At 41.6% G+C, this 15,997-nt stretch overlaps 1 protein-coding gene across 1 annotated transcript in view; it reads right to left on the minus strand.

Annotated features, from left to right (window-relative positions):
* NDRG3 (NDRG family member 3) overlaps positions 1 to 15,997 on the minus strand; it is a 73,335-nt gene that overhangs the window by 41,020 nt on the left and 16,318 nt on the right. The window contains exons 2-3 of the mRNA XM_028118749.1: positions 14,482 to 14,583; positions 3,932 to 3,967 (exon numbers count right to left, since the gene is read on the minus strand). Coding sequence (XP_027974550.1) covers positions 3,932 to 3,967; positions 14,482 to 14,538 — 93 coding nt within the window. The 5' untranslated portion in view covers positions 14,539 to 14,583. The remainder of the gene's footprint in view (positions 1 to 3,931; positions 3,968 to 14,481; positions 14,584 to 15,997) is intronic.

Below are 15,997 nucleotides of genomic sequence, written 5' to 3' on the forward strand. Positions count from 1 at the left end.
AAAGAAAACAGAGGGAAAGGTGGTTTGGACTGAAGCTGTGAGCTTGGTTGACGACTTTAAGATAACTTCCCAGGGACATCATCAAATATGCCTTAAAGATTTTTCTGAGGCAGACAGAAATCAGAAGGAAGCCCTGATTAAATGGCTTCAGGTAATATGGTGCCACAGTTATGCTAATGGTCAACACCAATGCTGATGCTTTTCCATTTAGTGACAATGCTGGCTTTGGATCTGGTCTGTTTTGTCTCCTAAGAATGCCCAATAGTTTCTGGGACGCCTGCAGGCAAACCAGGCCACTCTAGACTTCTCACACCACACTTCCTAGCTCTTGGGCCTTCTATCAACCTGTTGCTAGACTCCTGACCCAGGGGTCTCAGTCTCCAGAACACCACATAAGCCTTTAACAAAGAGACAGACAAGAACGGTGGTAGAAGAGCATTTGTAGGTGCCGAGAGGAGAGAAAAAGAAGGGCCTATGTTTTTTTCTTCTTTAGAGCACAAAGCGCCTGTACATTTAAAACCAGTGACAGACATGTGACAGACAGTGACAAACAGTCACCACTGTTCTATTTATCAGGATTGAACTAAAACTTAGATTTCACAAGGCCAGAACATGTTACTATATTAAGGCTTCACCAAAAATACCAAGTTTTTGTCAGATTGTTTTTTAAAAAATATTTATTTATCTACGTAATCTACACCCAATATGGAGCTTGAACTCATGACCCTGAGGATCAAGAGTCACACGCTCTTCTGACTGAGGCAGCCAGGCGCCCCTGCCAGAATATTTTTAAGCCTCAATTTAAAAAAACTGATTCATGGGGCGCCTGGGTGGCTCAGCTGTTAAGCGTCTGCCTTCGGCTCAGGTCGTAATCCCGGGGTCCTGGGATCGAGCCCCACATAGGGCTCCCTGCTCAGCAGGAAGCCTGCTTCTCCCTCTCCCATTCCCCCTGCTTGTGTTCCTTCTCTTGCTTTGTCTCTCTCTGTCAAATAAATAAATAAAATCTTTAAAAAAATAAAAAAAAACTGATTCATAATTATATTTCTAAAGCTCAATTTCATTTATATCTAAGTATATTTATGTGTAAAAAATCATAAAGGATATAAACCAAATAGCAACACTAGTGAAATAAGTAATTTTGATTTACTTTTTGTTTTTTTCTTATCTATTTTTTAGTGTGTATATTTTTTAAAAAGATTTATTTATTTATTTTAGAGGGAGAGAAACAGAGTGGGTGCAGGGGGGAGGGGCAAAGGGAGAGAGAGAGAATCCCAAGCAGACTCCCCACTGAGCATGGAGGCTGACGTAGGGCTTGATCCAAGGACCCTGAGATCACAGCCTCAGCTGAAATCAAAAGTCAGATGCCCAATCGACTGAGCCACCCAGGCACCTGAGCTTGTAATTTTTTTATATTTAATTTGGGCGGGGGTGGAGGTACTCAATTTGGTGAAAATCAATGCTTCTATACTTTTTTTTTAAAGATTTTATTTATTTTTGTGAGAGAGAGACAGCATGCACGCATGAGTGGGGGGAGGGGGAGAGGGAGAAGCAGATTCCCCACCAGATTCCCCACCAAGCAGGGAGCGTAATGTGGGACTTGATCCCAGGACCCTGGAATCATGACCTGAGCTGAAGACAGACACTTAACCGAATGAACCACTGAGGCACCCCATTTCTATACTTTTAAGTAGCAGTATTCTATTTCTGGAATTCTTCACCTTGAATTTTACTGTCATACTCTCTCAAATGACCTCCTTCTAGGTAAATTATATCAGATATTAACAACAGTCAAATTAAACTGGTTCAACTTAGATCCAAACCATAACTGAAGTTAGATCAAATTAAAAACAGGGACGCCTAGGTGGCTCAGTTGTGAAGCATCTGCCTTCGGCTCAGGTCATGATCCCAGGGTCCTGGGATCGAGCCCCGCATCGGGCTCCTGCTCCGCGGGAGGCCTGCTTCTCCCTCTCCCACTTCCCCTGCTTGTGTTCTCCCTCTCGCTGTGTCTCTGTCAAATAAATAAAATCTTAAAAAAAAAAATTAAAAACAAGTAAACCCAAACTTGACTGCCACTACTTATCCAAAAATGACTTATTTTTTTGAGTAAAGGACCTACAGCAAGTTGATTCTTTAACATCACTAGGTTGATTCTCTTGTATATATAAAGTACCAAATAGTCACACCAAGAGGTGTTTGACACTGGGATTCAGAAATCTGTAACGATGCTATGAACCTGCCCCTTACAAAATAAGTTACACCTGTTCTGTTAAAGAACTTCAGCTTTAAGAACAACTCTTTAAAAACTTCTCAGTTCTAGACATTTCCAGGTTGGAAAGAATAGGCTACGGATCTAGGAAGAGTGGGGTTTTGCAACTGTAATTCTACCCAATGGCAAGTTATGAAACCTGATTCTCAATTTCCTCATCTGTAAAACAAGGAAAATAAAAACCACCTTATGATAGTGCTCCAAGAACTGGAGATGATGTATGCTTACTATCTGTAGCAGGTACCTAATACATTATGATGATATAACTGGTTTAGTTCTTCCTTTCAATGCTAATGCTATAGAGAGACACCACTGTACTTAATATAAAAATGCTTATCTAAAAATAACTATCTGGGGATGCCTGGGTGGCTCAGTCAGTTAAGCGTCTGCTTTTGGCTTAGATCATGATCCCAAGGTCCTGGGATCGAGTCCCACGTTGGGCTCTCTGCTCAGCAGGGAGCCTGTTTCTCCCTCTCCCTCTGCCTGCTGCTCTGCCTGCTTGTGTTCCCTCTCTGTCAAATAAATAAATAAAATAAAAATAACTATCTGCCTGCGGGTGTCTGGGTGGCTCAGTCGGTTGAGCTCTGCCTTTGGTTGGGGGGTCATGATCCCGGGGTCCTGGGACAGAGCCCCTCATCAGGCTCCCTGCTCAGGGAATCTACTTCTCCCTCTCCCTCTCCCTCTCCTCATGCTTTCTCTCAAATAAATAAATAAATAAAATCTTAAAAATAAAATAAAAATAACTACCTGCATATGCGTGTACAGGTTGGCTGAATCCTGGAAGCAAGGAAGTTGGTTTTCCAGCACCTTCCTTCCCTGCCTAGTACTCTACTTCATGTTGCTTCTAATAGCCACTACTATGACATCTACCCCCAAAGTAGGACATTCAGGCTGCATAGGCTTATAAGGTTCTCATTTCCATGTACTCACTCCTTCCTCCCGTTTCTTTCGGGGCCAGTCAATAGATAAAGTAGGTAGATGGAGAGATGCTGGTTCATTTTACTGATTTTCAAATTGGCAACAGAGATAAAGGCAAAAGCAACTAGGAAGAACAATATCATTTAATTAAATACTAATGAGTCAAATTGAATTTTGCATCTCCAAGCGTAAACCCAAAGGAAATCTGCATTTTGTATTAATAATGCTTAATTTGTCTTTTTCTTTTAGAAAAAGATTTTGTTGGGACACCTGACTGGCTCAATCAAAGGAGTATGCGACTCTTGATCTTGGGGTCATGAGTTTGAGCCCCACATTGGGTGTAGAGATTACCTAAATAAATAAAACTTAAAAAAAAGGTAAGAAAAAGATTTTGTTGATAAGTCTCCCCTCCAAACTGCCCCTCCCCCACCTCCTCTGCCGCAAAGTGACAACCCTCCATTTAACACCTGTGACTGAGGTTACCGATATCATTTGAGGAGAGGAGATCTTAATCACAAAGTGACAGTTCAACCCAGTAACCTACAACCATAGAACAGGCACCTGGCAGGCAATTTTTGAACATGACAGCAAATCATTTTAAATAAACTTGATCCAATGACCAAAAGAACATGAAGTGTTATGATTAGCTATGAAGACAGATCCACTTTTACAGGCCATCGGGACAGGGAGGGAAGCAATGCAGAGATCCTGTACATAGGCCCCCTTTGGTGCTTGTACAGTCCTTACCTGACAGTCAAAGTCCTGGAAGTTTCGTGTACCAGTCTGTCAACAGAAGGCAGAAAACACAGTCAGTTTCCCCACGTGGCTTCCCCAAATGTGCAGCAAATTCAGTTCACAGTGCAAGCAGTGCACGTGCAGCCTCTTGGTTGCCATAAAACTAAAATGGTTCTCATCAAAAGGCTTCAGAGGCAGGGTGGGCTCCTAACATATGTTAGTAAAAGGTGAGATTACACTTTGGCGGGGTTTGTGTGACCATAAAGGAAAGGAGCCCGGTTGCCCAGTAAAGTTTGTACTTCCTGCTTCCCTACCTAAAGAGAGCAATGAGAACTTGCAGAAAGAGGGTAAAACATGGATCAGAGTCTTAGAGCACACTCACAACCCACCTAGGAAGTACCTGGAAAAAAACAGGGTTGAAGGCCAACCCTCAAAAGAGCAAAGGAGGGCAGGAGCCAGGGTGCCCAGAACCAGGAATTAAAGGATCAAGAGGAGAACAAAGATATAGATGGACAAGAAACGGAAGACGTGTAAAAAATTTTTTTTTAAGATTTTTAAAATTTATTTGTCAGAGAGAGAGAGAGCACAGGTAGGGGGAGTGGCCGGCAAAGGGAGAAGCAGGCTTCCCGCTGAGCAGGGAGCCCGATGCGGGACTCGATCCCAGGACCCTGGGACCATGACCTGAGCCGAAGGCAGACGTTTAACCGACTGAGTCACCCAGGTGCCCGGAAGAGTCATAAATTGAACAAGGGAAAAAGGTATTGTCACTGAAAGAGGGAAAGACAGACAAAACCAGATTCCTAATGCACTGGCATATCTGTTGCATCCTGTGAAATTGCTGATAGGAAAAAGGACAAGTCATTGAGTCATTTAAAAAGTAGAACGTAGTCAAAAGATCCAAGAAGAATTCACCAAGCTTCTAAAAAGAGATTATATCATAGTAATGTTTGACTGAAAAAAAAAAAAATCAATGCAATGACTCAGAGGCATTTTTGTAGCACTTCAGATGCCAGAGTTGCAAAAAATATGACCTAAGAGTATATAAAAAGAATAATGAATAATGTGCTTTAGAGCAAAAAAAAACCATTCTGCCTTGATCTTTCATAAAGTAAATGCCCCTCCCCTGGAAAAAAACTTTTCATTATTTAGAAACCGTATTATCAAACATATTCTATTCTGTCTAGAATGGCTTCCAGTAGAACTGCTACTAAGCACCTTCCCAAAAACTGCCCCTCCAGACAGGATCTAGATATCTGATCCCAAAGGAGTGCGAAGCAGTCCCATATCCCTTCAAGAAGATCCTCTTAGAAACAGTTCTGTATCCGGGAGCCTGGATGGCGCAACTGATTGGGCAGTCGACTCTTGGCTTCACCTCAAGTCATGATCTTGGGGTTATGATATCAAGCTCTGTGTTGGGCTCCGTGCTCAGGGTGGAGTCTGCTTAAGGCTCTCCCTTTTCCTCTGCCCCTCCCCGCATCTAGGATAAATAAATAAATCTTAAAAAAAAAAGAAGAAGAAGAAGAAAGGAAAGAAAGAAACAGTTCTGTGTCCATCCACTACACTCCTGGCAGGACAAAACAGAGAGGTTAAAAAAACACAGCCCAGGGTGTAAAACACACACACACACACACACACCCCAAAGATATAAGCTGTCCTCTCCGTAAGAGTAACTAGCAGAACCAGCTGAGATGATAGAGTGGCACTATCCACTATGGTAGCCATTTAGCCACATGTGTCAACTAAAATTTATTAAAACAAAAAATCCAGGGGCGCCTGGGTGGCTCAGATGGTTAAGTGTCTGCCTTCGGCTCAGGTCATGAACTCAGAGTCCTGGGATCGAGTCCTACATCAGGCTCCTTGGGAGCCTGCTTCTCCCTCTGCCTGTCGCTCCCCATGCTTGTGTTCTCTCTCTCTCTCTCGCTGGCAAATAAATAAAGTCTTAAAAAAAAAAAATCCAGTTTCTCAGTCACATTACTCACATTTCAAGTGCTCAATAGACACATGTGGTTAGTAGCTACTGTATTATTGGGCAGTGCAGATACAGAAAGATTCTGAAAGAATAAGGCTATGGATGAGCACATCCTTGTTTCTCTAAAAGTGGCAGTCAAGCCACAATAGATTACCAATCACAGAGGGAAGAGGTGGCACTGAGAACAGGAAAGAGTCGTAGAGACTGTTAGTCTGAAGTATTATTCCTGGCATGAAACCAAGTTCACAAAATAAAGTCTGATGCAGTCATAGCATGGAAAGACAAGACACCATGCAGATGGGACCATGCAGCACATCTCCAAAGAATGCTGCCATTGGCAAAAGGATCATCGTGTTCCACATCTCCCACTAGTCTCACACAATAACCAAGAACTCTTTCAGAGAAGTCACTGCGTTTAATTTCTAGTTAGATTATGAGAAGCAAAAAGAAGGGCCCTCTTAAGGACTAGGGTAGATGGTTTCAGTAGGATATGGTCATTTAGTGAAAATAAATTAGGATACAAATAATCTTTACACTTTGACCTCAACAACGTGAATATACACCACAAAGACTAGCAGAAAAATACCAAAACATTAACAATAGCAGCTATTTCTCAATAGAGAGATGATGGATGATTATAATTTTCCTTATACTTCTCTACAATGAGCAAGTACTTCCATTTTTGTAACTAGAAAACTAGAAAAAAAAGATCTGGTATGGTACAAAAATATGTAACTTGTTATTTTGGAATATAAGATTTAAAGATTCACTTAATCTTTTGAGGAAATAATGTATAATGATGTAAAAACAGATCATATTAGGACTTTGATTTTACAGGGTTCCCAGAGGTTCCTTTAGAGATTATTTAGAAAGATGAGAGAAAATCACTCTAAGACTGAAGTAAAATCTTGGTCATGGAACACAGAGACACAAATTCTGATGAGCTATTTGAGAAGCGGCTGTCAGTATATGCATGAGTTCCCCTTCCTCACAACCACATGATCACAGTCATGAGGCATTCTGTGAGTTCCTAAAGGCTGAGATGAGCACAAAGCCTCTGAAGCACCAAAAGCAGAAAGAGGCAATTCTCTCCAGAAATTAAAGCCACTCTGCTTTGTTAAGCTTCTAGCAAAAAACAACTATATGTTCTTTATCATACATACACAGCTAGATTCCCAGAAAAAAGGTACTAATAACTGGATGAAGACTATCTAACACTTGTTTACTTTAATTCTAGTATAATTAATGTAGTGTTTTATTAGCTTCAGGTGTACAATGTAGTAATTCAACAATTCTATACATTCCTCAGTGTAACACTTATTGTTGTTTTAATTTTGTTTTTTTTAAGTAGGTTCCACACCCAGCGTGGAACCCAATGCAGGACTTGAACTCACAACCCTGACACCAAGCCCTGAGCTGAGATCAAGAGCTGGATGCTTAACCAACTGAGCCACCCAGGCGCCCTTGCTGTTGTTGTTTTAAAGACATGCCAGACTGGGTCTTAGAGAATGGCTTCAAGTCTCCTGAGTGATCATCTTAGAGAAAGGATATGATCAGGTCTGTCTGACAATATTTGGCATCCAGAGTGTCTGAATGGAGATCATTAGCTGGTCCCCACTCAACTGTGGTAAACTGAAGCCATATTCTCTGAACTCATTAAAAATTCAATACTACTTACTGGGTGTATCCTAGAAGGAGAAAGAATTCCCTGGGGACTTATCTATCTTTGATATTTGAGGTACATGGTTACGCTCTAACAAAACTTCTAGAAGTTTCAAGTTCTGGGTGTTTTCTTTTCTCTTTCTGTCCATTTTGAAGATACCAGTAATTCCATGTTCAGAGAGATTCTTGCACTAAGCAGACTTAATTAGCAGAAAGAGATTCAAGAAAGAAATTAAAATAATAGAGTAATTTGGGGAAAGACAGAAAAAAGAATAAGTCAAGAAAAAAGATGTATTATTACTGTTAAGTTACAGTTAAGGTAGAAGCCAGCCAAGGGGAGTATTTCCTGGTGTAGCCTCAGAGCCAAATGTAGAAGGTAAATGAAGCAGCTCAAGAAGGTAAGTTAAAAAGTCATTCTCTCAAATACAAGACTGGAGAATAAGCAAGAAGCAACTAAGAATAGATCAATGAATGAAGAGAAGTATGAAAAGAAGGGGGTAGGGGGGACATAAAAAATAAGTAATTGCTAGGGAGAAGAGAAATGTAGTTTCTCAACATGAGATCTAGTCAAGAGGCATATATAGTTTCAAAAGACAGAAAACAACAGATATAAAGAAGGGCAAGATGTGTAAGACCTCAGAATCAACTACCAAAAGGAAGAGATCTGGGGCAAATCTACCTCTTCTGTGAACCTGAAGTGGGGTTGGGGCCCTGTGTCTGATTTATCACTCTATTCCCAGTCCTGGTACTTAGTAAATGCAGTAAACATCATTTTATAAAGGTTATAAGCATCTCAAAATAGAGATACTCAATTTGAGTTAAGAAATGAATACCAAAGCGACATGCAATTGATATGCTAGGAACTAAAGTGGAGAGAAAGAGTTGTTAAAAGAGTAAAAATTTTAGAAACAAGCTGATTTGAAAAAAAAAATGTCAAAGAGAATAAAATATGACATTTTTAGTAACAAAAGACAATAATCTTTACCAACAGAAAGTGGAAAGATGAACTGTATAAGCAGAAAGATTAGGTAAGCCTAGAAAATAGTTTTTCTTTGTTAATAAAGATTAATATAATCAATTAACACAGATTAATAAATCAATGTTTTACAATCATCAATAAACTTTTTAAGTAGAAATCTGTTCAAGGGGCGCCTGGGTGGCTCAGTCGTTAAGCGTCTGCCTTCGGCTCAGGTCATGGTCCCAGGGTCCTGGGATCCAGCCCTGCATCAGCCTTCCTGCTCAATGGGAAGCCTGCTTCTCCCTCTCCCACTCCCCCTGCTTGTGTTCCCTCTCTCACTGTGTCTTTCTCTGTCAAATAAATAAATAAAATATTTAAAAAAAAAGTAGAAATCTGTTCAAGCTGATAATCCAAATTAAAAATTATATATATGTGAGTGTTTATGTGGGCATATGTATATATATATATTTAAAGCATCTATATTATTACCTTCAAAAAATACTAATTAAGAAAGACTTCATAAGGAAATTTGTAAAAAGGTCAGATACTTGGATAAAACTATCGACAATCAGATAATCATCTGCAGACTGCTGAAAAGGTACAATTTCAACTCCAAAATAACTTCTCCTCTAAAGTAACATACTATCAGGCTAATAACATGTGTCACTTGACCCCCTGCACTAAAAACTCCTTAGGCATCCTGTGGCTAAGGCTTCTTCCACTATCTCCTGCTGATCTTATAGCTGGTTGACAGTGTTCTGTCACAGTGGCACCATTACTTGCTCAGGAACTCATTTACTGCTCCAGTCCCATCTGGGTCATTTCTTACAACATCTGACAATTACTTCTTAGCACATTAAGGGACACCCACCCTCCAGTGCATAGTAGATGCAGCACTTCAAAAATAATATTCTTTAATGAAAATGTCAATAACTTTTTATTTTTATTTTATTTTTTTTAAAGATTTTATTTATTTGACAGAGAGACAGCGAGAGAGGGAACACAAGCAGGGGGAGTGGGAGAGGGAGAAGCAGGCTTCCTGTGGAGCAGGGAGCCTGATGCAGAGCTCGATCCCAGGACCCTGGGACCATGACCTGAGCCAAAGGCAGACGCTTAACGAATGAGCCACCCAGGCACCCCTCAATAACTTTTTAAAATTAAAAAAAAAAAAAATCCTTGGCACTAATCCCTTTGGCTGTCTCTGCTGTCCTGAAAGTTATAAAAATGCATGGCTTCTCCCTCCACTCTCCTCTGCTTACATTTCCAGTCACTAGTAGAGATGGAAAACTTAAAACTGCAGTAGGGTCTATCTCACTTTCTATTTTAACAACCAGAAAGAAGTAAATAACTTGCTTCTATTCTCCCCACTAAACAGTTACTCCCCTCCTTGATATTTCCTCAATTCTGTAGAAGCCAATGGGAGCCTTCTACTTATTTCCTCAAGACCGCCCTTTGGCTTTCACTAGGCTCAGTATTTTTGTACCATACCAAATCCTTTCTTTCTGGTTTTCTTTTTTCTCTTTTTTTTTTTTTTTTTTTTTAAAGATTTTATTTGACAGAGAGAGAGCACAAGCAGGCAGAGCCACAGGGAGAGGGAGCCGTATGTGGGGCTTGATCCCAGGACCGGGATCATGACCTGAGCCGAAGACAGAAGCTTAACTGACTAGAGCCACCAAGGAGCTCCTTTTGCTGGTTTTCTAATTACAAAAAGGAAGGTACATGCTCATTGTAGAGAAATATAAGGAAAATTATAATCATCCGTCATCTCTCTATTGACAAATAGCTGCTATTGTTAATGTTTTGTATTTTTCTGCTAGTCTTTTCTGGCACATATTTTAAGGTAGCTGAGGTCAGGGAAAAGGAAGCACTCACTGGTCAACTCTCCTGCTTATTACAAGGTCCGCTGGTTGAGGAAGCTGGAGTAACCAGCTCCAAGAGGCGGCAGAGGGTGGGAAGAGGCCTAAACCCTCTGATCTGAGTGGAAGTAAACAGATGTGGGTACTAGTCTTGGCTTCACCACCTTACTGGGCACTAACTTTGGGTAAGTCATATAACCTTCTCTCAGCCGTACCTGTAAAATGGAGTTAAGATAATTCCATTTTAAGTAGTTAAAACCTTTAACTACTTATTCCATAGGAGGTTGGGAGATTTAAGGAGAATATAATACTTGTGAAAATGCACTAAAAATACCTAAATGTTATTTTTAAAAAAATCAGTTCATATGTCTGTACAATTTCTGGCCCCCAAAACAAAGATAAGTGCTGGCAGTTGCATCTTTTCATCACTGGAGCCAAAAGAAGCACGGCAAGATTACCCACTTCTTCACAAATCTGAGCCACAGACAAAATTACAAGCACACTAAAATTAAATGGGAAAAGTACCAACAAATGACAAGAGATGAGTTAACATAAGCCTTGCTTAAAGCTATTTTGAGAATGCTTCCTTATAGTCATCTCAGGACAAATCTCTCCATAACAGGTTGGGTCTAGACTTCCTCCAGCTCCCTGAAGTCTGGAAGGGTATGGTGATGCCTTCTGGATAAGAGTATATCTATAAGAATGGACAAAAAGAAGTGAACTGATGCACGTTTCTAGACTTTTCCTTAAAGAGACAGGGCAAGCCACAGAGGTGATGGGGTCAGTATAGTGCAAAGGCCTAAGGGATTAGGGTAGGACAGACCTGGTTTCAGCCCTGACTCTGCCACATACTGACTGGGCAAGTCAGTTTTTCAGTCAGATTTTCATCATCTAAGTGAGAAATAATACTATGTACTTCAAAGGGATACTCTTTTGATTTAAAAGAGAGAAGGTAACACCTGGCACATAAGAGTGCTTAATAAATATAAATAAAAGTAGGCTAGGCCAAAGAACTCCTCCCAAACAAAAAACCTCAACACTTCTACTATTCAAATCTGGAGGCCTATCCCCTATAGTAGTGGTTCTCAAATGGGAGACTCTGCCCCCAGGGGGCATTTGACCATGTCTGGAGACATTTTTGGTTGTCACTACTGGGAGATGCTGGCATCTAGTGGATAGAGACCCAGGATGCTCCTAAACATCCTACAACATGCACAACGGTCCCCCAACAACAACCATCTGGCCCAAAACATTAACAGTGCCAAGACTGAGACGTCCTGCCCCACAGCAAGCATTCTTTGGTACTCAATCTGAGTAAGCTACTTCACCTTTCTCATCCTTAGTTTTCTCACCAGCAGTATGGGAACAGACTGATCTGTGCTCCTATTACCACCGGGGTACTGGGGGGATCAAATAAAATAACTGATGAAGGGCATTACCATCGTACCTTTCACAATGAATGCAGAAGCACACACTTGCTGGGCAAAGACAGAAACACTCATGTACTGTGGCAGGGGGACTATAGGGGGTGGAACTCTTTGTTTGGGAATGCCACCATCCAAAGAGGGCCTCTTGCCAATCTTCTACAAAGCTGGGCTGGAGCAGGGGAGCTCTCATGAATAGTGAGGGGATAGGAACATGTCTCAGGGAGAGAGAGGGAGCATGGGAAGTGGGCAGGAACAGCACAGGCCTATCAAAGAGGAGCTAACAGATGTTAGGAAGTGAGACACTGATTGCGTGGTGTCTTAGACTGCCTGGGATGCCTGAGGGGCTTAAACAAGAGAAATTTATTTTCCGACAGTTCTGGAGGCTGGAAGTCCAAGATCAAGATTCCAGCAGGGTTTGGTTTCTGGTGAGAGCTCTCTTCCTCTTACGAGGTCACCAATTCTATTGGATTCACACTCCAATTCCACCCTAAGACTTAATTTAACCTTAGTCACCTCCTAAGGGCCCTATCTCCAATATAGTCACATAGAGGGTGAGGGCTTCAACATGTGCGTTTGGGGAGAGGAGAGGTGCACAAATTCCATCCACAGCACTTGGGCACACTTCAGACGCAGACAAAGCATCACTATGGCCGCAGAAAGGAGGACCCAGGAGTTAATTCACTGCTTTTTTTTTTTTTTAAAGATTTTATTTATTTATTTGAGAGAGAGAATGAGAGAGAGAAAGCACATGAGGGGGGGGGGAAGGTCAGAGGGAGAAGCAGACCCCCCGCTGAGCAGGGAGCCTGATGCAGGACTCGATCCCGGGACTCCAGGAACATGACCTGAGCCGAAGGCAGTCGCTTAACCAACTGAGCCACCCAGGCGCCCAATTCACTGCTTTTCTATGGTCACATTCACTCAATCTTTCCTTTTCCGGCTGTCTTTTCTATGAGATCTGCGGTCAATTAACTCCTGCAGCTCTTTCGTGTAGGCCTACTCGGGCATCCTGTGAATTTCCAGGGTCTAGGAAGGATCCTCCTCCTATTTATATTACCTACCACAAATAGGAGGTAATATAAATACCAGGTCATGGGTTTCCAACAATGACTAACCAGTCACTTGAGGCATGGTTCTCCACTTCGGGATTTTTTAAGAAAGCTCAACCATACCCCAGACCAGTTTAGTCAGAATCTTTGTGGAGAATCTCTACCAAAAAATCGCTGGTGATTTTTAAATCTCCCCAAGTAATTCCAAAGAGCAGCTAAAGTTGAAGACCACTGATCACAGAAAGGTATGTGTCCTGCCCCCGCCCCTCACATTCCAATTTAGTTGGTCTACAGTGGGACCCAATAGTCTGTATGTTTAAATAATTACCCAGCTGATTCTGATGATCAGCCAGGTTTAGGATGGATTACTACCTTCCTGAAGCTAAACTGCCTACTCCCACCTGTAACTATTCATTTCTGTGGCTATACATAAGCTGTACAGATGCAGATTTTATTTCCTTCCTCCTCCTTGTGGCACATCATTTTGGGGACAGCCCTTCACATGCACCAAAGACAATAAAGAAGGAGAAGGTTTTCTGAAAACATGAGGGAAAGCAGCAGGAAAAACCAAATGGGGGCTTAAAAAAGTGTGTGCAGCTTGACGAGGGAGAAAGCAAAAACTAGTGCAAGATAAAGGGAAAGGGTGGGAATGTAGGTAGGGAGATGAGGTCACAGGAATGAAAACAGGACTGGCAGGGCGCCTGTGTGGCTCAGTTGGTTAAGCGACTGCCTTCGGCTCAGGTCATGAAAACAGGACTGGCAGGATTCAATAGCAAATTAATAAATACATAGTAAGTCAAAAGCCCCAAAAGTTATAGATGGGCCTTTGGGCAAAAAAAGATAAGGGCAACAGTATCTTCTGGTGTAGCACCCCCATCCCAACCTCATCCATCTTTACTCTGACTTTTTATCAATACTTTTCTCAGGGAAGAATGCCACAGGCTCATTCACACCAAGCTGCAAGATTATTTTAATAGGGGCAATGACAATAAACGAAAAGCACAGGGTAGCAAAGAGGGAATTTCAGGCACATTTACTGAATGGGGAGGGACAGGGGAGAGGTCTTAGCTTTTTGGTAACTCCTACCATCACACCACTCTCTACTCCCTGAATCCTGGTGGCTGTGAACTATGCGGTTCACTGTTCTCTAACACCAACATAAAAATGGGGCGTATTATCGATATCCACACATCCCGATGAAAACCTCAAAGCTGACAGAAAGGTCACATCACAGACTTGACAAACTTTAGGGAAAGTGTTGCAGCCTATATACATCACCAGCCGTGGATGTTCATTCTCCTTATAGAAATAGAAAGTCAAGACACTTGGGTTCTAAGTGAAACCTTTCTCTCATACTTTCTGCCTAACTCTGTCATATTATTTTTTCCTTTAACGTCTCTATCAGTAAAACAGGTAAAAATCTCAAGAATAACTTGACTGAACCTGGCCCATGGAAACAAAGGAGGAGGAAAGAAAAAAGGAAGGAAAGACATAAAAAAGAGTGTTAAGAAACATTTTTTAAAGTATTTCCTCCACAGAAAAGCTGAGTATGTTTTGAATTAGTTACTACTCAGAAAATATAAAAATGAATTAATCACAGAAAAAAAGACATATATAGTTTAGTGAAAACAGTGTAGTCTTTACCTTATCATTTAGAAGTGGCTTGATCTCTGTGAGTTGAACATCCTGAAGTTCATCCATGAGGATTGATGAGAGTAGAGGATTCTCGAGAATAAATCAGTAACTCTGAAACAGAAGAAAAGGAAGTAAAGAAAGAGGCTTATTTTTTTTTTTTAAAGATTTTACTTATCTGACAGAGAGAGAGCACCAGCAGGGGGAGTGGCAGGCAGAGGGAGAGGGAGAAGCAGGCTCCCCACTGAGCAGGGAGCCCAATGTGGGGCTCGATCCCAGGGCCCCAGGATCATGACCCGAGCCGAAGGCAGCTGCTCAACCAACTGAGCCACCCAGGTGCCCCAAGAAAGAGGCTTAAACTAGAAGTTGAAAACATAATAGTCACACTATGTCCATTCATTCAAATACTAGAGCTTAGTACGTGCCATGCACTGCTCAGGATGCTGAAGACAAAGGAAATTAAACAGTCATAGCAGACAGACTTTAAAAATGATCTCTGCCTCCTATTCACACCCTTGAATAATCCCCCTCCCCACCACTGAGGGTGGGCGAGACCCCTGGCTTGCTTGTAACCAAAATGGCAAGTAATGGAATGTACAGGAGTACCTGTACATGATATTATATAATATTTTAACATCTGTCTTGCTGAAAAACACTTTCCTTTGCTAGCTTTGAAGAAGCTGGCATGTTGGGAGAGGGCCACATGGCAAGGAACTGAGGACAGCTTCCAACCAAAAGAGTTAAGAAACTAAGACCCTCAGTCTAACTTGTAAAAACTGATTGCTGCCAACAACCACATGAGCCTGGAAGTGGATCATTCCCCAATCAAACCTCAGATGAGAAAAGAGCCCTGACCAACACCTTCACTGCAGACTTGCAGAGCACCCGGGTCAACCCATGCCAGATTCCCAACCCCCAGATATTGTCAGATAATAAATGTGTGCTGTGTGTTGTTTTAAGTCAGTAAGTTTGTGGTAGTATTTTTTTTTCTTTGTAGCAACAGGTAATTAACATAATAGTCTTTGCCCTTCTAGAGTGTCCAGTTTAGTTACTGAAGATGTATAACTAAGAGAACAACATGCTCAATGCTATGCTTCAGGAAGCAACAGTTTGGGGGATGGATTAAGAGGGAAATAAAAATTGAAGGCTAATGCTAGGATGAGGCCCTGACTAAGGAATGAGAATTAAGGGGGCAGATGAACCAAGGCTACACTCATCAGCCTTCACTCAGGGAATCACAACAGTGGATGGAGAGTATGAGAGCCAGCTTCCAAGATGGCCTCCAAACAACCCAATGATCCTTGACTCCTGATATTTGCAGTCATGTAGTCTCCAATCCAAATAAATCAGGGATGGTGTGTAACAATAAAATATGGCAGAGGCAGCAATATATGACTTCTGAGGCTGCATCATAAATGGCACAGCTTCTGCTTCAAGACATTATAGTCTTCATTCATTAGTTCTGGGGGAAGCCAGCTATGGTATTGTGAGGACATTCACACAGTCCTCTGGGGAGGCCCATGCCAAG

Source organism: Eumetopias jubatus, unplaced genomic scaffold (genome assembly GCF_037043125.1).
Source record: "Eumetopias jubatus isolate StellerSeaLion01/CBP00866 unplaced genomic scaffold, mEumJub1_p1.0 scaffold_9, whole genome shotgun sequence".
Taxonomy (NCBI): domain Eukaryota; kingdom Metazoa; phylum Chordata; class Mammalia; order Carnivora; family Otariidae; genus Eumetopias; species Eumetopias jubatus.